Consider the following 27,873-nt stretch of genomic DNA (forward strand, 5'->3'; position numbering starts at 1 on the left):
CTTAAAGCTTACCCACTGTTTCCTGCTTCCAGTACTGTTGAGAATTGACTGTTCTCTTGCTGCCTAATACAACCCTGATTCCAAAAAAAGTTGGGAGGCTGTGTAAAATGTTAATAAAATGCAATGATTTGTAAGTCTTTTTTGGCCCATATTCAATTGTATACAATCTAAAGGCAAGATATTTAATGTTTCAACTGAAACCTTTTTTTTGTTGTTTTTTGTAAATATACACTCATTCTAAACTTGATTCCTGTAACACTTTCCAAAAAAGTTGGGACAGGGGCAACAGAAGACTGGGAAAGTTGTGGAATGCTCTAAAACCACCTGTCTGGAACATTTCTACAGGTAAACAGGCAAATTGGTAACAGGTGATAGTATCATGATTGGGTATGAAAGGGACATCCTCATAAGGCTGAGTCGTTCACAAGCAAGGATGGGGTGAGGTTCATTACTATAAGAACAATGTTTCTCAATGTCCAATTGTAAGGAATTTAGAGATTTCACCACTGATAATCCATAATATCAAAAGAGTCAGAGAACCCAGAGAAATCTCTGGACGTAAGGGGCAAGGCAATCCTGATCGCCTGTGAACTTTAAGCCCTCAGGCGGTACTGCGTTAAAAACTGACATGATTGTATAAAGGACATTTACTACAAGGGTTTGGGACCACTTCAGAAAATCGTTGTCCATAAAAACAGTTAATTGCTGCAGCTACCATGCAAAATGAAAGCCGTATATCAACAACATCCGGAAACGCAGGTGAATTCTCTGGGCGTGAGCTCATCTGAGATGGACTGACGCAAAGTGGAAATGTGTGTGAAGATTCCACATTCCAAATTGCTTTGAAAATCATGGACATTATGCCCTCTGGGCTAAAGAGGAAAAGGAACGTCCAGATTATTATCAGCATGAAGTTCAAAAGCCAGTATCTGTGATTTTATGAGGATGTGTTAGTACCCATGGCATGGATAAACTGTACCTCTGTGAAGGCATCATTAATGCTGAAAGGTACATACAGGTCGGAATACTTTTCTGATCGCTGTAACCACACTTAACAACCATGCTGAGTAGAAAGGCATCTCAAAATGCACAACCCAGCCATCCATTATCCGTAACCGCTTATCCTGTACAGGGTTGCAGGCAAGCTGGAGCCTATCCCAACTGACTACGGGCGAGAGGCGAGGTACACCCTGGACAAGTCGCCAGGTCATCGCAGGGCTGACACATAGAGACAAACAACCATTCACGGTCAAATTAGAGCCACCAGTTAGCCTAACCTGCATGTCTTTGGACTGTGGGGGAAACCCATGCAGACATGGGGAGAACATGCAAACTCCACACAGAAAGGCTTCCGTCGGCCACTGGGCTCGAACCCAGAACCTTCTTGCCGTGAGGCGACAGTGCTAACCACTACACCACCGTGCCGCCCTGGCTGATGGATTACAATCGCAAAAGACCTCATCGTACATTTCAATGCAGGGATTCCTACTCCTCTATCAATCCATCCATTATCTGTAGCCACTTATCCTGTCCTACAGGGTCGCAGGCAAGCTGGAGCCTGGGTGAGAGGCGGGGTACACCCTGGACAAGTTGCCAGGTCATCGCAGGGCTGACACAGAGACACATTCACACCTACAGTCAATTTAGAGCCACCAATTAGCCTAACCTGCATGTCTTTGGACTGTGGGGGAAACCCATGCGGACACGGGGAGAACATGCAAACTCCGCACAGAAAGGCCCTCACCAGCTGCTGGGATCGAACCCAGGACCTTCTTGCTGTGAGGCAACAGTGCTAACCACTACACCACTGTGCCACCTTGGGTGATGGATTACAATTGCAAAAGACATCATCGTACATTTCAATTTCGATAAATTTCAATGCAGGGATTCCTACTCAGTAGAAGTATAATGTTCATTATAAAGTAGCCAGTAAGTTTGTATTAATTATAGAAATAGAACAAATTGAATTGAAATATAATAGACTAAAGATGGCTGATTCTCCTCTCAGTTTATAACTTCTTTAGTTATTTTGTGCAAAATGGAGCCAGTAGTAAACAGAAGTATGGGCAGGAGAATGGATAATAGAGGGACAGTGGAGAGGGAGAGGATAATGTCAACTGTGATGAAAACTTTCTCGGAAATATTTCCTGCCGTGCATGTCCTATCAGAGAGAGGGGAGGGCTTAATGCCCCAAAGCAGGCAGAGGAAAGACTAACGCAGCACCATTCTTCAGCCAGATCAGCCTTCATTCCTCTAGGACACTGCTATATTAAAGGGGTTTTACCTTCACAACATCTCCAATAAGGGCGAGGTAGGCCTTGTCAATCTTTACTTTGTTGTTCTCAAGGCCACAGTGCAGTATTAAAACATCAAATGTGTAAAAGGGTGTGTCGTTTGCAATAAAAACAACTCAAGCAAATAGCAGTTGGAAAATAATGTGAAGACATTTCCATACCTGGTTCAGAAACTCTACATAATCTACCAGGATAGCAACTGGCACTGTGTACTCTAACAGTCAGCAAAATTTTCGACATCATATGACAACAAACGTCGTTCAAGGATCTTTCAGGGAACCAAGTGTGGATTCCCCATAGATTATTGTGATGGGGTTGAAAGAGCATAACTGTAGTAGAGTACGTAGTATATTGCTGATCATAAGTGAATAGGACGTGGTATTTCAGGGTTCCAAGAACCCACAGTTCAGCTTTGCTTTAACAACACCATAGTTCCTTATTTACAAGTGAGTTTTTCATCCTCATTATCTTGCCATGAAATAGCATATACTTTATTAGGTTTTGTAAATATGTAGTACATCAAAAATATTTTCCTTGTGAAGTTGATTCTTGTTTGCAAATTATCAGCTCTCAACTCAAGTGCAACTTGTGAAAAGGATCAGCATAATCCTATTGAATAACTTCATATGCACAAACTCTTTGCTCTTTCTCCACAGAAAATGACATTGGGTCACAATACGTCAAACCACAATGACACACTGTGGTTCTATGAATGCAGCTTACAGCTGGACTGGCAATCTCGGCGCATTGCGCTGTTCCTGTTCTACCTGTTCCTGTTCATGGTTGGATTGATCGAGAATTGCGTGGTGGTTTGGGTAAACTGGCGCCGGCGACATTCAGCCAGCGGTGTGCTCTTCTGTATTATCAACGTCAGTCTGTCCGACCTGATGGTGGTCACCACTATGCCATTCTTCATGCTAGAGATCGCCATGGAGGAGGTTTGGGTTTGGGGCCGATTTCTGTGCAAGGTCACGCACTTCATCTACATCATCAACTTCTACAGCAGCTCCTTCTTCCTGGCCTTCATGACTCTGGAGCGGTACCTGACCTTAACGCGACCAAACACGCCCAACTGCTTTCCACTGGAGCCCAGACACCGGAGATGGCTACTGTGTGGTGGAGTGTGGCTTCTGTCCGTGGTGCTGGCACTGCTTGAAAATGTCCACGTGGACCTGCTGGAGTGGGATGAACCTGGCTGCTACATGGTGCCTGAGATGAACTACTTTGATTGGTTTGTCTCCCTTGCCTCCTTATCCCTTATCTTCCAGTTTTTGGGCCCTGCATCAGTCATCATCACTTGTAACATCCTGATTGCACGGGCTGTGCGTTCCTCTCCAGACGTCCAGAATCGCAGAGATCTTTGGCTGTTGCGAGTGTACTCATTCGTCTTCGTGGCCTGCTGGCTACCCTACCATTTTGTGATTTTCCTGCTGTTGGTGGACATGCTGAACCCAAACCTGATGTCCTGCAATACTACAGACGGTCTATTCTTCACTTTGAACATTGTACAGTGCATCTCATTCTTCCATTGCATCGCCAACCCCATTCTCTATAACTTCCTGAGCAAGAGATTTTGTGCCAACCTCACCAGCGATATTCTTTCCTATATTTCCTCACCGCCATTCAATGCAACTGATGGTGTGGGGAGATTGCAGCAGAAGGAACGGAAGCTCAGCAATGCCAGTACCAGTCATTCAGAGATAGGATCCTAAAAAGGTCATAATGAGGTCTTGGCACATATTGGTGCTTCACCTAATTTGTGTTGCTGTAAAGCATCAAAATGTCATCCAAATAAGCTTCATTTGTGTTTTAACACCTCCACATAGGTAGCTAAAGAGACAATTTTAGAATTATTCACATTTTTAAACATAAAAGAAGGGTTTGAGTATCATGGTCCCTTCTAAAATACAGAATTGCCAATTTCTTAGTGCAAGGGCTAATAGCCATTCTGAAAAGAACATTTTAAGATGCTAAATGGTTTGTTTTTATTGCTTGTAAACAATGGAGCTGGAAGGCCAAATGGAGTCAAATGTCCATGAAAAGAAAGGTTATGGGTTCCTCTTAGCAGTTTCAAAAAAGGAAGGAAAATATCTCCCTGCATCCCACTCCACAGGAAGCGATGGCATTGCTACTGAGGAACATGTCACAAATTAAAGGAAGTGTAGCAATCAAACATTTACAGATGATCTGTACACTGGACAAAACATGTAAATAACTTGGTTTCACTACTAAAACTTATCGCAAGTGCAACCCCAATTCCAAAAAAGTTGGGACACTGTGTGCAACATAAATAAAAACAGAATGTGAAGATTTGCAAATCATGGAAACCCTATATTTCATTGAAAATAGTACAAAGACAACATATCAAATGTTGAAACTGATACATATTATTGTTTTTTGAAAAATATATGCTCATTTTGAATTTGATGTCAGCAACACATTTCCAAAAAGTTGGGACGGGGCAACAAAAGACTGAAAAAGTTGTGTAATGCTTAAAAAAAAAAATTGGTTAATTGGCAACAGGTCATTAACATGATTGGGTATAAAAAGAGCATCCCAGAGAAATGGAATCTCTCAGAAGTAAAGATGGGGAGGGGTTCACCGCTCTGTGAAAGACTGCGTGGGCAAACAGTGCAACAATTTAAGAATAACGTTCCTCGATGTAAAATTGCAAAGAATTTGGGGATCACATCATCTATGGTACACAATATCATTAAAAGATTCAGAGAATCTGGGGAAATCTCTGTATGCAAGAGACAAGGCTGAAAACTGACATTGGATGGCTGTGATCTTCAGTCCCTCAGGCAACACTGCATTAAAAACAGATACGTGTCTGTCGTGGAAATCACTGTATGGGCTCAGGAACACTTCAGAAAACCATCGCCTGTGAAAACAGTTCATTACTGCATCCACAAATGCAAGTTAAACCCAGATATAAACAATATCCAGAAACATCGCCACCTTCTCTGGGCCTGAGCTCTTTTACGATGGACTGAGGCGAAGTGGAAAATTGCCCCAAGGTCTGACGAATCAAAAGTAGAAATTCTTTTTAGAAATCATGGACACCACGTCCTCCAGGCTAAAGAGGAGAGGGACCATCCGGCTTATCATCAGTGCACAGTTCAAAAGCCACCATCCGTGATGGTATGGAGGGCATTAGTGCACATGACATGGGCAGCTTGTACATCTGGGAAGGCATCATTAATGCTGAATGATATATACACGTTTCAGAGCAATATGCTGCCAGCCAGACAAAATCTTTTTCAGGGAAGGCCTTCCTTCTTTCAGCAAGACAATGCCAAACCACTTTCTACACATATTAAAACTGCATGGCTCTGTAGTAAAAGAGTCCGGGTGCTAAACTGGCCTGTCTGCAGTCCAGACTTGCCTCCCATTTAAAACATTTAGCACATTATGAAGCGCAAAATATGACCAAGGAGACCCTGAACTGTTGAGCAACTGAAATTGTATATCAGGCAAGAATGGGACAACATTTCAATTTCAAAACTACAGCAATTGGTCTCCTTAGTTCCCACAAGTTTACAGAGTATTGTTAAAAGTAGAGGTGATGCAACACAATGGTAAACATGCCCCTGTCCCAACTTTTTTGAAACGTGTTGCTGACATTATATTTTTCAAAAAACAATAACGTTTCTCAGTTTCAACATTTGATATTTTGTCTTTGTACTATTTTCAATGAAATATAGGGTTTCCATGATATTGCAAATCTTCATATTCTGTTTTTATTTACAGTTTACACAGCGTCCCAACGTTTTTGGAATTGGGGTTTTGTGTATATATATATATATATATATATATATATATATATATATATATATTTACAGTACCCTATATTTAAATAGCCGTTTAAATAATAAAATAATAAAAAAGAACAACTTCTACTGAGAATGAAATGAGTGTTCCTTACAAAATTTAAAAGGCTGCAAATAAATAGCTGTCGAGTTTAAATCATATGATAAAGTACAAGGCTTTCACATTAGATAAATATTACACATTGCTGAATTAGCTCTATTTGGGCCTTTTTTGCACTTATGTGTTTCAGAACCTGGACGTAAGCAAAAGCTGGTGTCACGGGATTATGGAGGTAAAATGCCACAGTGGAAAATGAAAAAAAAACCAAAACAAAAACCCACCGAAAGTGTCCAGGAAAGTGAGAAGAAGCGTAGCATTCTAGGGGCCAAGGGTTGCATGGTGATGGAGGACACAATGGTGATTTTTATTCCCCCTTCACTGGTCAGGAACCTCAACAACGGTGCACTGGCTAATTATTTTCCTTCCTCATTGTCACCATTTGAAGCCCATATCATCAGTGAACATGAACATGCATTTTTTTTGTTCAAGAATTCTCTGAAACAAACAACACAGCAGTACAAAAGTGTAGTTGACAGCATGTACATAGAGGATATTACACGGTTGCGTGAAGATCTCATCTCATTCTCATTATCTCTAGCCGCTTTATCCTGTTCTACAGGGTCGCAGGCAAGCTGGAGCCTATCCCAGCTGACTATGGGCGAAAGGCGGGGTACACCCTGGACAAGTCGCCAGGTCATCACAGGGCTTGCGTGAAGATATGAATGTATATTTTACGAGTGAACGTAGCAAATGAGTGATATATTTTTCAACACGAAAAGATAAACTTCATTTCTTCACACCACTGTGTTATATTCTTTATATTATATGTACACGGGCGGCATGGTGGTGTAGTGGTTAGCGCTGTCGCCTCACAGCAAGAAGGTCCTGGGTTCGAGCCCCGTGGCCGGCGAGGGCCTTTCTGTGTGGAGTTTGCATGTTCTCCCCGTGTCCACGTGGGTTTCCTCCGGGTGCTCCGGTTTCCCCCACAGTCCAAAGACACGCAGGTTAGGTTAACTGGTGACTCTAAATTGACCGTAGGTGTGAATGTGAGTGTGAATGGTTGTCTGTGTCTATGTGTCAGCCCTGTGATGACCTGGCGACTTGTCCAGGGTGTACCCCGCCTTTCACCCGTAGTCAGCTGGGATAGGCTCCAGCTTGCCTGCGACCCTGTAGAAGGATAAAGCGGCTAGAGATAATGAGATGAGATGAGATATGTACACGACACGTCCACAAAAAAATACGCAAGTTAATCAAAAGAATTTTAATTTTGAACCGGTTCGCCATTTTGACAATGCGCGTCTAGTCAGCGGGAAAACACTGGGAGTGACATCATGGGAGTAAAATATCAGGAATTATTATACACACAGGACACTTTTTCGTTGGAATAAAAACGTGTTCTATTCCCTTCTAGCAGGTTTCATTCATTTGGTTTGATAGCATGCGATGTTGTTAGTATATCGCTTATTCTACGTGTATTGTCACTCTACCCAATGGAAAATGAGCACTGAGTATGGTTTACGATATTGCATGGTTGTCAAACATGGCCGCCAGGTTTGCTTCGTTAAATGCGGAAGATTTTGAAATAATTTTGAAAGAGAAAGATGCGTCGAACACCCGAAAGGAATGTGTCTGTATAATAATAATAATAATATTGGCTGGCTTTTTTCATGGTCTATCAGATATATTCCATTCAGCTAGTATGATATTGAACTCGTCTTCGACTCGTTCAATATCATGCTAGCTGAATGGAATATATCTGATATACTACTCAACGCCAGCCAATATTATTTAAATATGTCACTCAGATCCGTGATGTACTTTGTATGAAAAATGCAAATTTTTCAACACGAGAAGATGAACTTCATATTTTCAAGCCAACGTGTGATTTTCTTTTTATTATACAGACACATTCACAAACAAAAAGGACCCAAAGTTATCAAAACAATTCATCGATTTCCTCACGAGTGACATATAGAGATTTATGTCAGAGTTTTGGTTCTCCATGTCCCGGATGGAGCTCGTATGAAAAATACAAGTGGTGTATTTCCCAGTAAAACACTTGTGTTTATATAATATAACATACTATAAATGCCCTTGATTAAAAAAAAAAAAAACACAAATATGAAAAGCCTCAGTAGATTCATTTAGGCTCATATTTCCTCTTACCAGACAGGTTTCCACTGCAGCGTTGCGCAAAATAGAAGCAATGTTGTTGTTGTTTTTTTTTTAAATGGTCTGTGTTTCTACTGAGTGATGTTATGTGATTAAAGCTAGGTTTTCTCCTCTTGCGATAGTGTCTCTGCTCATGATAGGTTTTACAGAGCGCTCTCTTTTTCAGAAAGGTAACAGTTCCATTTGCTCTTCATGTCATGTCAAGTGACTTAAATGCAAAAAAAAAGTGTTTGCATTTCAATTTTGTGAAATATTGCTTTATTGAATCGTCTAAAAAACCACCTCGTGAGTGTAAAACCTCTATTTTTGCAATATTTGAGAGCTTTTTTTCCTGAAAAACACATTTCTATTACTCGTTTTTCAGTTTAAAATTTCAAATTGCACATAAGCAGGTTAAAGAAGATACAGCTACTGTAAATATCCTCCAGCTCTTGGTTTTCTGTGGCCTCTCAGAGGTATCTGCATGTGATCTTCTATAAGGACTTACCTTTTAATGTTGATGATGTTGATGATTCTGAGCTTCTGTTATGTTTTTGAATTGCTGTTGTTACTTGTGTTTTTTGGTTTGTTAATGTGTTTCGGACTTAAGTGATTTCACTCACAGTCTTATTCGAAAGGACATTAAAAACACGATGTATTCCTTCTTCTTTTGGATGCCTGAATTGATTAACTTTACCATTCTGAATGTCAATGGATATCTATTGGGTAGTCCATCCATCCATCCATCCATCATCCATAACCGCTTATCCTGTGCAGGGTCGCGGGCAAGCTGGAGCCTATCCCAGCTGACTACGGGCGAAAGGCGGGGTACACCCTGGACAAGTCGCCAGGTCATCACAGGGCTGACACATAGACACAAACAACCATTCACACTCACGGTCAATTTAGAGTCACCAATTAACCTAACCTGCATGTCTTTGGACGGTGGGGGGAAACCAGAGGAAAACCCACGCAGACACGGGGAGAACATGCAAACTCCACACAGAAAGGCCCCTGTCAGCCACTGGACTCAAACCTGGACCCTTCTTGCTGTGTGGCGACAGCGCTAACCACTACACCACCGTGCCACCCTTTGGGTAATCCAATGATTAGGAAAATCCATCCATTATCTGTAGCCACTTATCCTGTCCTACAGGGTTGCAGGCAAGCTGGAGCCTATCCCAGCTGACTATGGGCAAGAGGCGGGGAACACCCTGGACAAGTCGCCAGGTTATCGCAGGGCTGACACAGAGACACACAACCATTCACACTCACACCTACGGTCAATTTAGAGTCACCAGTTAGCCTAACGTGCATGTCTTTGAACTGTAGGGGAAACTGGAGCACCAGGAGGAAACCCACGCAGACACGGGGAGAGCATGCAAACTCCACACAGAAAGATCCCCGTCGGCCACTGGACTCAAATCCAGAACCTTCTTGCTCTGAGGTGACAGTGCTAACCACTACACTACCGTGCCACCCTTATATGAAATCCATCCATCCATCCATCCATTATCTGTAGCCGCTTATCCTGTTCTACAGGGTCGCAAGCAAGCTGGAGCCTATCCCAGCTGACTACGGGCGAAAGGCGGGGTACACCCTGGACAAGTCGCCAGGTCATCACAGGGCTGACACATAGACACAGACAACTATTCACACTCACATTCACACCTACGGTCAATTTAGAGCCACCAATTAGCCTAACCTGCATGTCTTTGGACTGTGGGGGAAACCGGAGCACCCGGAGGAAACCCACGCATACACGGGGAGAACATGCAAACTCCGCACAGAAAGACCCCCGTCGGCCACTGGACTCAAATCCGGAACCTTCTTGCTCTGAGGCGACAGCTCTAACCACTATACCACCGTGCCGCCCTTATATGAAATCATATCAGTAAAATATGATCATTAAGGTGAACATTGGTGAAGCTTATAAAAAAGATGACCTAAAAATATTGTGTAATGGCTGCATAGGACTTGTCCCTGAGAGGAAGTTATTATCACAGTCTAGTGCTGATGTTTTAGTGCTATGACTTTACAGACTTCAAAGAGAATTTTGTGGAATGCAATGAACTTTTTGTGCTAATGTGATATTTATGCTGAGCGATATAGTGTAGAATAAGAAAACTCTGAACCAGAAACAGTACTTTACTTTTTCTTGAGCGCTTCACAGGGTTTAGCAGTTACCCAAGATACGTCAGATCACAAAATGTCACCTGTGCTCAAGGCTTTCTCAGGAATCTTTCCTGCTGAGCATGGCCTCCTTCCTGCCTTTTGAGAATGTCCTATCAGCAGTGTTGCTTGAGAGGGAGAGAGAGAGTGGGAAAGCAAGAGGAGGGCTTAATGCCCCAAAGCAGCTAGGGAAAAGACTAAAGTGGCACTATTGTTCTGCCAGATCAGCTTTCATCTCTCCAGGACACTGCACCATCAGAGGGGTCTTACCCTCACAAGAGCTCCACACTCTACAGCCAAGGTAGGCCTTGTTGTCGTGATTTTTTAAAAATTATTTATGCTTTTTCAAAGCCTAATAAAATAAAGCAAAGATATTTTAACAAATCCCATACACATTTCTATATCTCTGTATACATACTGTATGCATAAATAGCACAAAGTAATTAATTGGCATCTGCAGCAAACCCGAAAATCTCCAGCAAAATTTTCTGCATCTTATGACAGCAATCTGTTGTGGTTCTAGGACTATTTGGAGAACCAAAACATTGAATGAGCGTGAACTAACCAAAGCAGAGATTGTTGTTTTTCTAGAGAGTATCCTATCCTCTATCCTTAAGTTCACATATAAGGATGATCATAAGGTTAACTTCCTGAAAAGAGCATGAGTATCTTAAGAGTTCCAGAACCCAAATTCCAGGTTTGCTTTACCACTATGGCCCCTTTTTACTGTGGAATTTTTTGGACGAAGGGCGTTGATGGAACATATTTTTACTAGCTTTGATAAGAAAAAAAATATAGTCCTCTAGTGCCTTAAAATCATCATACTTTGAAAGAGAATGCTTAGAATCTCAGATTCTTATTTGCAAATTCCCAGCTCTCAGCTCAACAAGTGCAAAAAAAAAAAAAAAAAGGATCAGCATAATCCTATTAAATAACCGCAAAGCACACACACGTTAACTCTTTCTTCTTTCTCCACAGAAAATGACATTTGATCACAATACGTCAAACCACAATGACACACTGTGGTTCTATGAATGTTCCCTTGACCTGAACCGGCAATCTCGGCGCATTGCACTGTTCCTGCTCTACCTGTTCTTGTTCATGGTTGGATTGATCGAGAATTGTGTGGTGGTTTGGGTAAACTGGCGCCGGCGACATTCAGCCAGCGGTGTGCTCTTCTGTATTATCAACGTCAGTCTGTCCGACCTGATGGTGATCATCACTATGCCATTCTTCATGCTAGAGAACGCCATGGGGGAGGTTTGGGTTTGGGGCCGATTTCTGTGCAAGGTCACGCACTTCATCTATGTCATCAACTTCTACAGCAGCTCCTTCTTCCTGGCCTTCATGACTCTGGAGCGGTACCTGACCTTAACACGACCAAACACACCCACCTGCTTTCCACTGCAGCCCAGACACCGGAGATGGCTGCTGTGTGGTGGAGTGTGGGTTCTGTCTGTGCTGCTGGCACTGCTCGAAAATGTCCACGTGGACCTGATGGAGTGGGATGAACCTGGCTGCTACATGGTGCCTGAGATGCACTACACAGAATGGTTTGTCACTGTTGCCTTCTTCTGCCTTATCTTCCAGTTTTTGGGGCCTGTGTCAGTTATCATTACGTGTAACGTCCTGATTGCACGGATTGTGCGTGCTTCTCCAGATGTGCAGAATCATAGGGACCTTTGGCTGTTGCGCATGTACTCACTCGTCTTTGTGGCTTGCTGGCTACCCTACCATGTTCTAATATTCCTGATAATGGTAGATGACCTGAATCCACATATTATGTCCTGCAACACTGTAGATGTACTGTACTTCTCTTTCAACATTGCAGAGTGCATCTCGCTCTTTCATTGCATTGCCAACCCCATTCTTTATAACTTCCTCAGCAAGAGCTTTCGTGCCAACCTCATCAATGATATTCTTTCCCATATCTCCTCTGCATCTGCCAACACAGCTGATGGCGCAGGGACAGTATCACGAAAAGGGAGAAAGCTCAGCAATGCCAGCACCAGTCACTCAGAGATAGGATCCTGAGGAAGTCTCCAATACATCACAATGAGGTCTCCTGCAAGACATGAGGAAGCAGTATATAATTATGCTGCTATGAAGAAAACATTTTCCAAATGCTATCAAAATAAGTGGTTTACAAATGTCCATGTCTCTGTGTCCTAGGGTTAACATCTCCATGTAGCTAAAGAGACCATTTCAGAACAATTATTCAGATTTTTTTTCTAAATCATAAACGAAGGGCTTGGCGATCATGCTCCCTTCTAAAACCTTCTCAGTGCAAGAACCAGTAGCCATTAAGAAAGAACATTTTCAGACACTAAATGGTTTGCTTTTATTGCTTGTGAACAGTGAAGATGGAAGGCTCAATGGAGTCAAAAGTGAGTGTAAAGAACCAGCTTTAGAAATTCCTGTCAGTGGATTTAAAAGAGGAAGGAAGCAAACTCCCTACATTACACTCCCACATGAAGCTGCTGAGAAACATGCCACAGATAAAAGGAAGTGTAGCCGTCAAAGATTTGCAGAGGATGATATCTGTATGCTGGACAAAATAAACAACTTGGCTTCACTACTAGAATGTATTGTAAGTCTGCTTTTTTAAGCAATACCTTATATTCAAACTGCACAACAGGACTTTCGTCCAAAAGCATATCTATGGCAGGGCAGCACGGTGGTGTAGTGGTTAGCACTGTCGCCTCACAGCAAGAAGGTTCTGGGTTTGAGCCCAGTCGTCGATGGGGGCCTTTCTGTGTGGAGTTTGCATGTTGTCTGCGTGGGTTTCCTCTGCAGTCCAAAGACATGCAGTTTAGGCTAATTGGTGGCTCTAAATTAACCGTAGGTGTAAATGGTTGTGTGTCAGCCCTGTGATGATTTGGTGACTTGTCCAGGGCGTACCCCGCCTCTCGCCCATAGTCAGCTGGGATAGACTCCAGCTTACCCATGACCTTGCACAGGAAAAGCAGTAACGGATAACGGATGGATGGCTATCTATGGCATAAATGGTCATTTCAAAACGCGTATGACTCACTTGCTCCAAATTTGTTGTTCAGTCACTGGTTTGAAATTTTACGGCTACATGCGAAGCAAAGGCTGAGAAGATCAACACGACACTGTAACACCTGTGTATGTTTGCCACACTCAATTTTATTCAGAACACATAGGAAACAAATACAGTCAAGAACAAAGTAATACGCTTCTATTTATAATGAAAACACTCCTTACAAAATATAATGTATCAACATAAAAAGCTATAAATAAATAAATAGTTATAGATCTGAAATTGTATGATAAGGTACTGCTTTCACGTTTTAAAAAAATATTACACATTGTGGAATCGGTCCACTTAAAGAGGCAATAGGTACCATTTTTACACTTTTTAAAAGAGATACGTATTACTGTTGGTCCTGGCACTGAAATTACTGACTTCATCAGTGTCTAACATTAGAAATGACATTAAAAATGCTACTTATTCCTGCTGCTTTAAGGATACACAAACTGTTAAAATGTACCAAAGTGTCAATTTATCTTGTCTATTTCAATTCACTTAATAGTAAAATATGATCTAATATAATAAAGGTGAATATTGGGGAAAAAAAAAAAAGATACCAGAACTATACTGACTGCACAGGATTTATTCCTTACTCCATGTTTATACCATAATTTGATGGATATGACTGCTTTATTTTCACCCATGCTTGATGCCGTCTTAATACATAACACGTACACTCACTGGCCACTTTATCAGGAACACCCATACATCCACCTGCTGTCTGTTTGATGCAGTTCTCTAATCAGCCGATCTCTTGACAGCAGCACGATGCGTCAAATCATGCAGATACAAATCAAGAGCTTCAGTTAACGTTCACTTCAAACATCAGAATGGGAAAAATTGTGATCACTTTTTTTTTTTTTTTTTAACTTTCACCGTGGCATGGGGGTTGGTTTGAGCCAGATGGACTGGTTTGAGTATTTCAGAAAGTTTTCACAACACAACAGTCTCTAAAGTTCACACAGAATGGTGCGAAAAACAAACAAAAAAAGCCCCACTGAGTTCTGTGGATGGAAACAAACGATAAGAGAGGTCAGAGGCAAATAGCCAGATTGGTCCGAGCTGCCAGGAAGGGTATAGTAACTCATATAATCACTCTTTACAACCGTGGTGAGCAGAAAAGCATCTCAGCATGCGACAGCAGAAGACCACTCTTGCAGCCAAGAACGGGGATCTTAGAATCAAGAACAAGTTCCTATTAAAAGTGGCCGGTGAGTGTAATTAATAAGCGAACGCTTTGTGCTGAATTCAAACACAACATCCAAAAAGCAGTGAATATAATGAATAAAATAAAGTGTAAAAAATAAATAAAGAAGTAAAAACACGACTCTAAAAAATTACCCTCTATATGAGGGCAGCAAAGTAGACCACAGTTTTGTGTCCTGCATCGTGTGTACACTTCATGAATCTTCCGTTTCTCCTACAATGCCCATTTACACTACCATATTTACTGGTGATACAATATTCTGTTGTAATACTCTACAATATATACATGTAGCTGATATTAATTGCAGAAGGAAGAACATCAAGAGGTAATCCTAAACTAATAATCACACCTCACATTCACATGAACAGTCAGTGTGCCCTCAGAATACATAAATGCTGCCACCAAGTGGCAATGCAATAACAGTACCTACTTCAAATCTCCAGTCTCTAAATCACACAAAACATTTAAAAGCGTCCTAATTCTACTTGGTCCTTAACAATGGTCACAGATAACGAACAAGATACGTATTGAGGCACATGAGTAACAAATTTCAGGTGTCCAGATTAGGGACCGGCTCTTTGGAGTGGTCGTTGTACATGAAAGTCTCCTCTATGTTGAAGTCAGGAGGTAGGTGGTCCTTGTGGAGTTCCATGTGCGACGAGACCATCTTCAGTGTTGAGAAGTAGAGGCCACACACAGTGCAGCGGTACATCAGGGCGCCGGCGTGCGTCTTCAAGTGGCAGATCATGGTGGAGCGGCCACGGAAAAAGCGCAGGCACACCTTGCACTGGTACGGCTTTTCTCCTGTGTGGATGCGAAGGTGGTAGGTGAACTCGCCCGAGTGTGCAAAACGCTTGCCGCAATACCTGCAGCGGTACCACTTCTGTTTCAGAACTGCACCCGTTTGAGGGCAACCAGAAGAGCTGCCGTTCTGTACAAGTCCAGCAGGGAATGGCATGCCAGCCTGAATCATTTTGTCTGGTATAAATGAGCCCATGTTAAAGCCCAGGCCACTGAGTTTGCCCACGCCTCCTGGCTCCAGTGGGGAGGAAGAGGAGGAAGAAAACTCCAGTGGCTGGTCCGCTTTGCGCTTGGCAGGCCACGATTGGGGCTCACTAGGGTGCGTGCTCAGGTGGTAATGGAAGGCTGTGTCTGAAGGGAAGGTCTGTGGACACAGGAAGCACTGAAACTCGCCCTGTCCTTCTGTACTGCTCTCCTGACTGCCTTCATCCTCTTTGGCTCCCCCTTGTTCAGCATGCACGGCTAAATGTGTGTCGAGCAGAGGCTGCTCCAGGAAAGGACAGGCGCACTGTGGACAGGAGTGGATGGCAACGAGGTGTGTTAGCGTGTGCCACAGAAGAGCACATCGTGTGGGTTGAGCTGACTGGCACACACCGCAGCGCAAAGTCCGCAAACACACATGGCCCTGTACATGCTCCCTGACAGCCTGAAAGAGAGATCATATATAGTTACGAGATGAGGAAGGGCATATTTTCTCTTTATTAAATACAACCCCAATTCCAAAAAAGTTGGGACGCTGTGTAAACTGTAAATAAAAACAATGTGATAATTTGCAAATCATGGAAGCCTTATATTCTACTGAAAATAGTACAAAGAAATGGTGAAACTGAGAAATGTTATTGTTTTTTGAAAAATATATTATTTTGAATTTAATGTCAGCAACACGTTTCAAAAAAGTTGGGACAGGGGCATGTTTACCACTGTGTTGCATCACCTCTACTTTTAACAAAACTCTGTAAACATTTGGGAACTGAGGAGATCAATTGCCGTAGTTTTGAAAGAGAAATGTTGTCTCATTCTTGCCTGATATACAATTTCAGTTACTCAACAGTTCGGGGTCTCCTTGGTCATATTTTGCACTTCATAATGCACCGAATGTTTTAAATGGAAGACAGGTCTGGACTTCAGGCAGGCCAGTTTAGCACCTGGACTCTTTGGAGCCATGCAGTTTTAATATGTCCAGAAAGCGGTTTGGCATTGTCTTGCTGAAAGAAGGAAGACCTTCCCTGAAAAAGATTTTGTCTGGATGGCAGCATATTGCTCTGAAACGTGTATATATATCATTCAGCATTAATGATGCCTTCTCAGATGTACAAGCTACCCATGTTATGTGCACTAATGCACCCTCATACCATCACAGATGCTGGCTTTTGAACTGTGCACTGATGATAAGCCGGATGGTCCCTCTCCTCTTTAGCCTGGAGGACGTGGTGTCCATGATTTTCTAAAAAGAATTTCTACTTTTGATTCGTCAGACCTCGGGACAATTTTCCACTTCGCCTCAGGCCACCATAAAAGAGCTCAGGCCCAGAGAAGGTGGCGGTGTTTGTGGATATTGTTTGTATCTGGGCTTAACTTGCATTTGTGGATGCACTAATGAACTGTTTTCACAGGCGATGGTTTTCTGAAGTGTTCCTGAGCCCATACAGTGATTTCCACTACAGACACGTGTCTGCTTTTAATGCAGTGTGTCTCCTGAGGGCCTGAAGATCACAGGCATCCAGTGTGTTTTCAGCCTTGTCTCTTGCAGACAGAGATTTCTCCAGATTCTCTGAATATTTTAATGATATTATGTACCATAGATGATGTGATCCCCAAATTCTCTGCAATTTTACATTGAGGAACGTTATTCTTAAATTGTTGTACTGTTTGCCCATGCAGTCTTTCACAGAGCGGTGAAACCATCCCCATCTTTACTTCTGAGAGACTCCGCCTCTCTGGGATGCTCTTTTTATACCCAATCATCTTACTGACCTGTTGACAATTAACCAAATTAGTTTTTTTTTAACATTACACAACTTTTTCAGTCTTTTGTTGCCCCGTCCTACCTTTTTTGAAATGTGATACTGACACCAAATTCAAAATGAGCATATATTTTTCAAAAAACAAAAAAATTTCTCACTTTCAACATCTGATATGTTGTCTTTGTACTATTTTCAATGAAATATATAAGGTTTACATGATTCGCAAATCTTCCCATTCTGTTTTTATTTACGTTTTACACGGTGTCCCAAGTTTTTTGGAACTGTAGTCAGGAAAAAAGATTTAAGGATTTCAATGATTGCACAACACCTAAACCCATAAAATCTTTTCAGAATTTCAATTGATTCTCATGTAAAATAACAGTAAGAAGCATAATGGGAAAAATAAGTTAGAGCTGGTTGGAGGATTTTGCTAATCATTTAACCACCTTCAGACAACAAAATGAAAACACAGACCTTGAAATCCTTAGGAATGGGCTTAGTGCACACAGCACAATGCAGTTCCCCTCCAGGCCCCTGAGTCGCATTGCTAAGTTGCTCGGGCATTTGGGGGACGCATCGAGCCACTGACTGGCGCCTGTGACGGATCAGTTCAACCTCCGTGCAGAATTGCGTTTCACATATCTCACAGGAAAACAACAGGATGCCCACGTGTGTGAGTGCATGAGCGATGCTGGATGCGCGGTCAGAGAATGAAGTGCCGCACACGCGGCAGCTGCCCGTCTCAGACAGGTGCGTCTCTGCATGAGAGCGTAAGACATTGTTATCCCCTTGCAACAACACTCCACAAGTTTTACAGGGCTGTGATGAGGGTACCAACTGGCCCTGATTCATCAAGGCACCACTGCCACCGTTCTCTATGCACATCAGGTCTTCGTCATCTTCCTCTTCCTCAATGTAATTTTCTTCATCGTCGCTCAGTTCGATTACATCCCCCGCCAGAGCTCGCCACTGCTCTCCATCCTCCTGAGGCCCATCATGGAGGCTCCTTTTTTCTGCATCCTCTTCTTCCGCGAATAAAATGGCATCTTTGACTGCCCCACCCCCAAGTCCAACACCTGGTTCGACCACTCTAAGCTGCAGGCTTTCCAGTGGGTCGCCAGAGGAGGAGGATGGTGTGCAGGTTTCCCCTCCAGCCTGTGCTGATGAGTCAGGAATGGAACACACTTCAGGAAGTGCTGGTTTATTACCATTAACAATGGCTTGTTCCTCTGAGCTGTGGTTCCCATCCACTTTCTCTTCCTCCTGTTCAGTTTTAAGCTGCAAACTGAGAGCCGGGAGGAGCTCGGAAACCTGAGAGTGGTGGTTCTCCAATGAGCTCTGCTTGTTGTTTGCCAGCTGATTATAGCTCAGATGTAGCTGAAAGCCATCCTCTGCTTTAGGAGAATGAGAGAGTGAGAGGGGGGGCACATGAGAGCGGTTTACCCTGTTTCCTCTGCTTTGAGGGAGGGGAGAAGGCGCTACCGGAGTGGGAGCAGCAGGAGACGACAGAGAAGAGCAGGATGCCACAGATGAAGAGCACATGGAGGCAGCCATCGTCGTAGCAGGGGTCATGTCCGTTTCCACGTCTCCATCGGAGCTCTTCATGTCTGGGAAGGTGGCATGGCAAGCCCGCACCAACTCCCTGACACCCAGTCGTTCTGCCAACTCGTACAGCACACCAACATCTATCAGATCAGTGAGGATCTCACCCGTGTAAATGAAAGTCAACACTTTCTCAAAGTTGGTTGCAGAGATGAAGTCCAAAGAGAACGTGGGAGGAGTGCCACTCTGGCCATACGGGCCCCGAGATAACAGGCTGCTGAAGTGAGAGCTTGCACATGCTAGGACTGCACGATGGGCAGGGAAGGATCGACCCCCAACCTGCAGAACCACGTCGCAGAGGAGCCGTGACAGGCGACAGCGGTTGAGCTCGGAGAGAAGCAGGGCCGCATGGCCTGACCTCTGCAGCCGGATTCGCATGCCTGCCAGCGCAGCGTTGAGCTCAGTTTAACTGCAACAGAACCAAAGATAACTCATATGAGATTAAAATTTGCATCATGTTTAAAAATTCCGAACGTCCATATCTTATGCTCAGTTTAACTGCAACAGACGCTGTTATCTTAAGACAGAGTTTCTCAAACTTGTTACTGGAGTAAATGTGTGACATTTCTATGCATGTTCTCCCTGTAGGTTTTCCTTTTGGTTCTCCAGTGTCATCCCACCTCCCAGTAGGTAAACTTGCTACTTAGATACCTAATAGGGCATGGTGCTCTGTTATGGAATGATGTCCCTGTATCGTCCGCTGCAAGCTCAGCACTCTTGGGATAGGCTCCGGATCCACCACAACCCTGACCAGGATAAAGTGTTTACCAGATATGAAGGAATGAATAGACTTTTCTATGATGTAGCACTAGTAAATGTAATTCAGAAGCTGTTTCCTTTCTACCAGCTTGTAAAGATGGTCTAGTAGCCTGAATCAGCTCAAAATAATGCCGGCCTTATATCAAACAAATTTTCAAGCGATTTGAATGTTGCAGACAAATTCCCAATGTTGGAATAAAATCATCAGAGTTTTGCTAGAGTTGAGGCGTGATCCTGTCATCTCAATCGTTTGGGGTAAGATTACAATCACACTACAGCTTGTGATGCTTTGCAATGGGTTATTGATGAAAATGAGGTGTTCTGAAGGTGACGAATGGCGATGTGTACTTCGTACAGGCAAGCTAAAAGTTGTGGTCACACAGCAGACGAACACTTGGCCCTTTTCTTTTGAGGAGACCTGGCATTTTTCCGAGGAGGCATGCTTGAAGGTTTTGTACATATCTGTGTCTGGCAAGAGAATGATCGCCGATGCCTTGCTCAATAGATTTTAACAATGTGTGACATCAGCACCAACCAATCAGCGACAATCACAAATGCGTCGTCTAACCATCGCCAAACATTTGCTGAATATTCACGAACCCTTCGCCCAACCAACTGCAAACCTCGGTGAAGGATTGCCAAATGTAAATGCACTTTTCAAGTCTCAGCAAAGGTTAGGTCGGCAAAGGTTAGGTCACCGAGGCCCCCACGAGCATCACAGATATGGATTCAAGACAAATACATCTCAATACAGACATTTGGCGAAGGTTCCCCAAGCTTCAGGAAATATTCGCGTATTTGCTCTTTAGTCTGCCGATGAAAACATGCCGATGAGTGGTTTTTGGCCACTCATGAGGCGGAGATGCACCAAAAAACAACCCACAAAGCTCAGAGAACATTCGCTGTGCATCGCACGATTGGTGGTGATGCTACCAATTTTTCATCGCCAAGTATTCGCAAAACCGCAAGTTGGCCTAGTGGTTAGGATGTCTGCCTCTTGATCGGTCGGAGAAGGTTAGGTCACCAAGGCCCCCGCGAGCATCACAGATATGGATTCAAGACAAATACATCTCAAGACGCTCGGCGAAGGTTCCCCAAGCTTCAGAAAATATTTGCGCATTCTCTGCTTAGTATGCCGATGAGTGGTTTTTGGCCACTCATGAGGCAGAGATGAACCAAAAAACAACCCGGAAAGCTCAGAGAACATTTGCTGTGCATCGCACGATTGGTGATGATGCTACCAATTTTTCATCGCCAAGTATTCGCAAAACCGTGAGTTGGCCTAGTGGTTAGCGTGTCCGCCTCTCGATCGGTCAGAAAAGGTTAGGTCGCCGAGGCCCCCGCGAGCATCGCAGATAAGGATTCAAGACAAATACATCTCAAGACCCTCGGCGAAGGTTCCCCAAGCTTCAGGAAATTTTCTAGTATTCGCTGCTTAGTCTGCCGATGAAAACCTGCCCGATGAGTGGTTTTTGGCCACTCATGAGGCAGAGATGAACCAAAAAACAACCCGCAAGGCTCAGAGAACATTCGCTGTGCATCGCACGATTGGTGGTGATGCTACCAATTTTTCATCGCCAAGTATTCGCAAAACCGCAAGTTGGCCTAGTGGTTAGCGTGTCCGCTTCTCGATCGGGAGATCACGAATTCTATTCATGGTCAGGTCATACCAAAGACCATCATAAAAATAGTGCCGTCTGGCAAGGCATGCTACAATACAGATACGAGTGGGGAGTCAAACTCTCGCGGTTACCAGAGGACCAGCTCCCCGCTGTAACCCTAGCTATGTGAGAGGTCGAGGGCTACGAAAATGGAGATCGGCACCGCCCTACGTGCCACATGGCGTGGGAAGGGACTTTGACTTTTTGAAGTATTCGCAAACCCGTCGCGAGCTGTAGTGTGACCAGGGGCTAACGTGGCCAGGATTATAGGGGTGTTCACACGGCACATATTTGCATCGATGCTGCACCGATGTATTTTGTTGTGATATACCTTTACACCGGTGTACCGTATTTTCTGGACTATAAGCCGCTACTTTTTTCCTAGGTTTTGAACCATGCGGCTTATACAAAGGTGCGGCTATTCTGTGGATTTTTCTTCCACCGCTAGGGGCGCTCTAACCGGAAGTAGAATCAAAAATAAGATAGACGAAAAATCACTGCAAAGAAGAATTAGCAGATCTTTAGCAGATAGAACACGCACGACAAATTACTAACTGGTAATTATTTTCAAATCCAGCCAAGATGATTAAAGTGACTTGTGGTTTCAAACACAGGAGAAATGAAGGTAAATAAATACCGGTTATTTTCTCTTGGTTCTGTTCCGTTTTAATCAGCAAAGTTGCTGCCGTGTTAAAAGGCACTGTTCGGAAAGAATCTGTTCAGGTACATACATGTACATTTACAGTACAAAATCGTTCTGTACATGCAGTAAATATCTAATTTTTCAACATAGATATCTGCGGCTTATAGCCCGGTGCGGCTTGTATATCTTTTTTTTTAAATTTTTTTAAAAAATAGAGCGGATGCGGCTTATATACAGGTGCGCTCTATAGTCCAGAAAATACGGTAAATTTTGTGGAGCGTTCACACGTCACAAACCTGCTTACTAGAGAGAAGCATGTTAGCACCGGTGCAGCCCCACTTGCGTTCACACGGCAGTATTTGCGACCGTGCTATACGATAGTAATAATGCGGAAATGAAATATGCGCATGCGTGAAAATGTACTTCCTTTTCCTGGTTGTCATGGCATCACCAAGCGCCGGGAAAACAACGTGGATGAAGACACGCAGTTCTGTTGTTGTTGATATTCGCCATTTTGGAAGCGCAAAATACCAGGATGCAAATTATGCAATGCCCGTATGTAATCAACTCTCCTCACGCGTAGCGAGTCTACCCCTGTAGCGTTCAGACGTCCCATTTTATATCGGTGCTGCCCCGCAAACTAGCATTTACTCCGGAGTAAATTTCTTAAACCACCTCCCGAGCAGGGTTAGATTTGCACCGGTTTAAGCAGCTTTCAGGGGCTACACCGGTATAACTTTGTACCGTGTGAACTTGGGCTGCGTACCTAAACGTAACATCAGGTACAGGTACCGGTACAGAGGTTTAGGTACAGGTCCGGACCTGTACCTGTACCTGAACAATTTGACAAATTCTTCTGAACTTCTTCAATAATGACAGAAACATTAATAAACTGTTGACAACTTGTTAGTATCTTTATTCAAAGAAAACCAAACATAACTAGGTTTCCTACCTCACTTCTCAGTCACCCTATAGTTAACTTGGGACAAAAAGTCATAAGTTGTCTCACAGCGAGAAGTGACTACACTAGAGTACTACAGACTACGCGCAGTCTGCGGCCTTTAACTTACACAAAGCAACAAAGGCTGCCAATGCCAGCAAAGGAAAAATGGCTGACCTGCTTTTGAGTCTTTTTGACCAATCAGAACGCTGGATCAGCCAAGCTCTCGCAATGTCTCGTGAAACTGTGGTGAGAGGATCTCAAATCAAAGATGGCTCTGATTTCAAGTTTCAGCGCGGCATTTTAAGTCTTTTCCAGTGCTAAATTTTCGTCTTCGTGGTAGGATTTACGCATCTTCAGTCACAAAATAAGCAGATACTTGGTGTAAATTTATATCGGTACAGTACCGGTACTTCATGATCCGGTATTTTGGACCTGTACCGAATCGATTTTCACGGTACAGTACCAGTATGCAGCCCTAGGCGCTGTTTACACATACCCGGGTATTTTTAAAAACGCATATTTTCTAAACTCCGTTTTCCAAAATAACTTTGTGCACACAACTGGGTTTTTTTTTTAAATTACGTTTATATTGATCCGCATAAATACGCTGTCAAGAGCTGTTAAACTACGCCAAGACTGTCGGTGGCAGTGGCATGTGAGTACACTCACACACAGAAGCGCGCATGTGAGTACACTCACCCTGTATGTACGGGCGTACCAACTCTGTGAGTGACAGGAGTGAGGATCGCGACATTCTGAAATTTTCCTGCCATTCCTCCGGGACGACAACGCCATTCTCGAAATTCTCCCACCAGATAGCAGTCCGTCCAGGTCGAACCCAAAATCGCTGGTGGTGGTACGGTCGGGCTCTTTTGGTCACCAGAAGCTCCGCAATTGCTGCCCTCCGAGCCCTAATGCGTCTCTGCTGGTCAATGAGCTTTATGAGCTTTATTCTCAAAAGCAAACAGGCGAATATAGCTCTTAATAACAGAAATGCTGCTACTCTGAGTGTTTCCATGCTTGTCATATGTACAATGGTCGCTCTTTTGTGGTGCGAAGATTGCCTAAAACTCCGTTTTGGTCTCTTTACACCAGACCTGGGCATTTTACGGCCCGGGGGCCGCATCCGGCCCTTTGGTTCATTCTGACCGGCCCGCGTAAGGTTAATTAGAAATTACAAAATAAACGTATTTTCTAATTTCAACTCATGCATGGACTGAATGTGCATTGCTTTTATTCTGAAGTTGTGTTCAACAAAAACGCAATGCGCATGACAGGAACATGACATGAAATCCCATGAAACCTAATCACGCGATAACTACTTCCGTAATTTGTCCAGACCAACCACAAACTTGTACGTCATCCTTCAAACGGTCCAGCCAATCACATAGTGTGACGTCACCAGCAGGCGCCGGAGCCCGAGCCGATCTGATACCTACACCGAATCGACACGGCATCATCATTTTTATAATATGATGTATCTTGCTTGATATTTGGAGTAGAAAGACAATATTGTGATGTCTTTATTGTGTTTTGGGGTGAATGTGACTGAAAAAAAAAATGGTACAAACGTTCATATTTTGTTAACCATTGTTTTGGGAAATTTGATTGAATAAATGACATTTTTGTAAGGCAACCTCGTTTTTTCCATACTCTTACCAGTCTTAGCAGCTTGTAAAAACAATGTTATTTACTGCTTCTCATCTCAACTCATTATCTCAAGCCGCTTTATCCTTCTACAGGGTCGCAGGCAAGCTGGAGCCTATCCCAGCTGACTACGGGCGAAAGGCGGGGTACACCCTGGACAAGTCGCCAGGTCATCACAGGGCTGACACATAGACACAGACAACCATTCACACTCACATTCACACCTACGGTCAATTTAGAGTCACCAGTTAACCTAACCTGCATGTCTTTGGACTGTGGGGGAAACCGGAGCACCCGGAGGAAACCCACGCGGACACGGGGAGAACATGCAAACTCCACACAGAAAGGCCCTCGCTGGCCCCGGGGCTCGAACCCAGGACCTTCTTGCTGTGAGGCGACAGCGCTAACCACTACACCACCATGCTGCCCCTATTTACTACTTTATATACAGAAATACAATTAATATTATGCAGAATTTAGTTCAGCCTTTTGGTCCGGCCCTCCACAAAATTTTCTGTTTCTCATGTGGCCCCATGGAAAAAATAATTGCCCACCCCTGCTTTACACACAAACGCAAAACAGAGTTTTCAAAAAATCTCCACTTTTGCTGGGGTTTTTAGAAAGAATCGTTTTCAGAGGAAAAAACTCCGTTTGTGTATAAACGAAAGGCACAAACGAAGGCAAAGGTCTGCGTTTTTAAAAATACCCGGGTATGTGTAAACGGCGTCCTAGTGTGAACGCTCTACCGGGGCAGCCCCGGTGCTACACCGGAGTAAAAGTTGCAGTGTGAACACCCCTTTTGTCTCAAGTCGGTCTTTTTCTCGTCTTGACGTTCCGAAAAAGTAGTCTTGGCTCGTGCAAATAGTGACCTTGGAAAATCACAGATAATCTGCGTTTTTAAAAATACCCGGGTATGTGTAAACGGCGTCCTAGTGTGAACGCTCTACCGGGGCAGCCCCGGTGCTACACCGGAGTAAAAGTTGCCGTGTGAACACCCCTTTTGTCTCAAGTCGGTCTTTTTCTCGTCTTGACGTTCCGAAAAAGTAGTCTTAGCTCGTGCAAATAGTGACCTTGGAAAATCACAGATAATCTGCGTTTTTAAAAATACCCGGGTATGTGTAAACGGCGTCCTAGTGTGAACGCTCTACCGGGGCAGCCCCGGTGCTACACCGGAGTAAAAGTTGCCGTGTGAACACCCCTTTTGTCTCAAGTCGGTCTTTTTCTCGTCTTGACGTTCCGAAAAAGTAGTCTTGGCTCGTGCAAATAGTGACCTTGGAAAATCACAGATAATCTGCGTTTTTAAAAATACCCGGGTATGTGTAAACGGCGTCCTAGTGTGAACGCTCTACCGGGGCAGCCCCGGTGCTACACCGGAGTAAAAGTTGCCGTGTGAACACCCCTTTTGTCTCAAGTCGGTCTTTTTCTCGTCTTGACGTTCCGAAAAAGTAGTCTTGGCTCGTGCAAATCGTGACCTTGGAAAATCACAGATAATCACTTGAAAATCATTTGGCGTACGGCTGGCATAAGTCTGTGACTAATCTCACATTGTGTTTAGATGTGAAAGGGTGTCAAACTTTAGTCTTTTTAAAAGTCTTTCAGTCTTCTAGTGTATGGTTAGCTGAATTTTTAGAATGACAAAATGATCAAAAAGTGTATATGAGACTGAACTACTGAACTGAGGACTCTAGCTATTTCTGAATTAGCTAGCCTTCCTAGCCACCTGTCACAGGTGCACGAGCATCTCCTCTCACAGATCTGAATCGGTCGCGCGACGAGGAAAATTCTAGAAACTTTTACCTCAGACACAAGAAGCAACGGACAATAAAACACCCATTAACATTAAAGTACAAGCCAGTGAACTTAAAAAAAAAAAGGTAGGCTTCACGAAGAAAGTAATTAAAACGAAACGCTAAACTCTTGCTAGAAACCAAATGTTGTATATTACGCTAACGGTTTTATATTTAAAAGGGAAAAAACAAACAAACTTCGCTTTGTCGTAAATGTAATATAGCTAGCTAGCGAGTTTACCACAGCACTGCGAGTTAGCCAGCTAGCAAACAAAGGAGAATGTTTTACCTGTAGCTACACTTTTTTCCAAGTATATTATTAGGGGAGAAAATCACAGAAAGACTATTGAGTATTAAAAAAAAAAAAAACCATACACACACGTTCTAATTAGAAACCTGGCTTTACGTTAGCATTGTATCACCGAGCTATATGATGCACTACAGCAACCGAAAAGCTAAGCTGCTAGCTCGGAAGCTAGCTTAGCATTTAAATTCAAGTGTTATGACTAGTGTTAGCTAGTGTTATCACCAGCTTACTACTATCTACCGTGTGTAAATATAAAATACAAATTCTCTGTTTACCTACAGAGCGGCTGTAGTTTGTATTCAATGGTGAGTATTTCAATTTTGTTTTTTGTTTTTTCTTTCCCATCAGCTCAGGCTCCTCTGTTCCTGACCCATGATGGCTAGCTGGATAATAGACACCGAGCCAAAGCCCTTTACCGGCGAGCACACCGGAATGAACACTGCAGCCAGACGGGAGAACATGGTTTACATTCCTTATGAAAACTGCAAGCATTGTTGAAATTGCATTGAACAGCAATTAGTTAAACCAACCAAGTAGTAACGTTCACAACAGGCACGGATATACTGTTAAAAAAGTAGGTTTCTATGTAATACAGGATCAATAAGCATTTCCCTTTAATGGGTCTTCCAAAAAAAAAAAAAAAGTGCATCCTTCACCTGTCTATAATGAACGGCAGGGTAAGAAAACTGAGCAGAATAGATCATGATCTAGGACTAAAACTAGCAAAACTCTAGGCCTACCAGTGCTACAGATAGATCTTAATTTCATGTACACATAAAAATAAATAGATAAAACCAACCCACCTACATGACATCATGTCAATCATTTAAACTTAAGAAAAAAGCAAGAAAGTTGACTTAAAAAGAAAGAAAAGCCTCACCTTTAAACTTGATGAGGATGTGGAAAATCCACTTTCAATCTACTCTGCATCCGTAGTATGATCAGTCTCCGGCACAGATAAAGAGGAGGCCAATTAAATGCAGCCATAATGGTCATAATTATGGTCA

At 43.2% G+C, this 27,873-nt stretch overlaps 3 protein-coding genes across 6 annotated transcripts; 2 read left to right on the top strand and 1 right to left on the bottom strand.

The window, feature by feature from the left end:
- Positions 1–2,243: 2,243 nt before the first annotated feature.
- Positions 2,244–4,594, top strand: LOC132896057 (G-protein coupled receptor 182-like). Its single transcript, XM_060936779.1, has 2 exons — positions 2,244–2,311; positions 2,951–4,594. The coding sequence occupies exon 2, from the start codon at positions 2,954–2,956 to the stop codon at positions 4,004–4,006; it is 1,053 nt and encodes a 350-aa protein (XP_060792762.1). The 5' UTR covers positions 2,244–2,311; positions 2,951–2,953; the 3' UTR covers positions 4,007–4,594.
- Positions 4,595–10,660: 6,066 nt separating this feature from the next.
- On the top strand, positions 10,661–13,074 carry LOC132896058 (G-protein coupled receptor 182-like). Its single transcript, XM_060936780.1, has 2 exons — positions 10,661–10,791; positions 11,469–13,074. The coding sequence occupies exon 2, from the start codon at positions 11,472–11,474 to the stop codon at positions 12,522–12,524; it is 1,053 nt and encodes a 350-aa protein (XP_060792763.1). The 5' UTR covers positions 10,661–10,791; positions 11,469–11,471; the 3' UTR covers positions 12,525–13,074.
- A 601-nt stretch (positions 13,075–13,675) lies between these two features.
- Positions 13,676–27,778, bottom strand: LOC132896620 (zinc finger and BTB domain-containing protein 39). Of its 4 annotated transcripts, XM_060937586.1 has the most exons (4): positions 27,142–27,518; positions 19,771–19,865; positions 17,992–19,528; positions 13,676–16,199 (listed from the first exon to the last, which is right to left on the bottom strand). In XM_060937586.1, exons 3-4 carry the CDS (start codon positions 19,495–19,497, stop codon positions 15,303–15,305), a joined length of 2,403 nt encoding a protein of 800 aa, XP_060793569.1. In that variant the 5' UTR covers positions 19,498–19,528; positions 19,771–19,865; positions 27,142–27,518; the 3' UTR covers positions 13,676–15,302. The 4 variants fall into 4 exon arrangements, with proteins under 4 accessions (XP_060793569.1, XP_060793570.1, XP_060793568.1 ...); XM_060937587.1 differs by lacking the exons at positions 19,771–19,865; positions 27,142–27,518 and adding an exon at positions 27,747–27,778; XM_060937585.1 differs by lacking the exon at positions 19,771–19,865 and having other exon boundaries at positions 27,146–27,518.
- Between the last annotated feature and the right edge of the window lie 95 nt (positions 27,779–27,873).

Source organism: Neoarius graeffei, chromosome 13, assembly GCF_027579695.1.
Source record: "Neoarius graeffei isolate fNeoGra1 chromosome 13, fNeoGra1.pri, whole genome shotgun sequence".
NCBI lineage: Eukaryota > Metazoa > Chordata > Actinopteri > Siluriformes > Ariidae > Neoarius > Neoarius graeffei.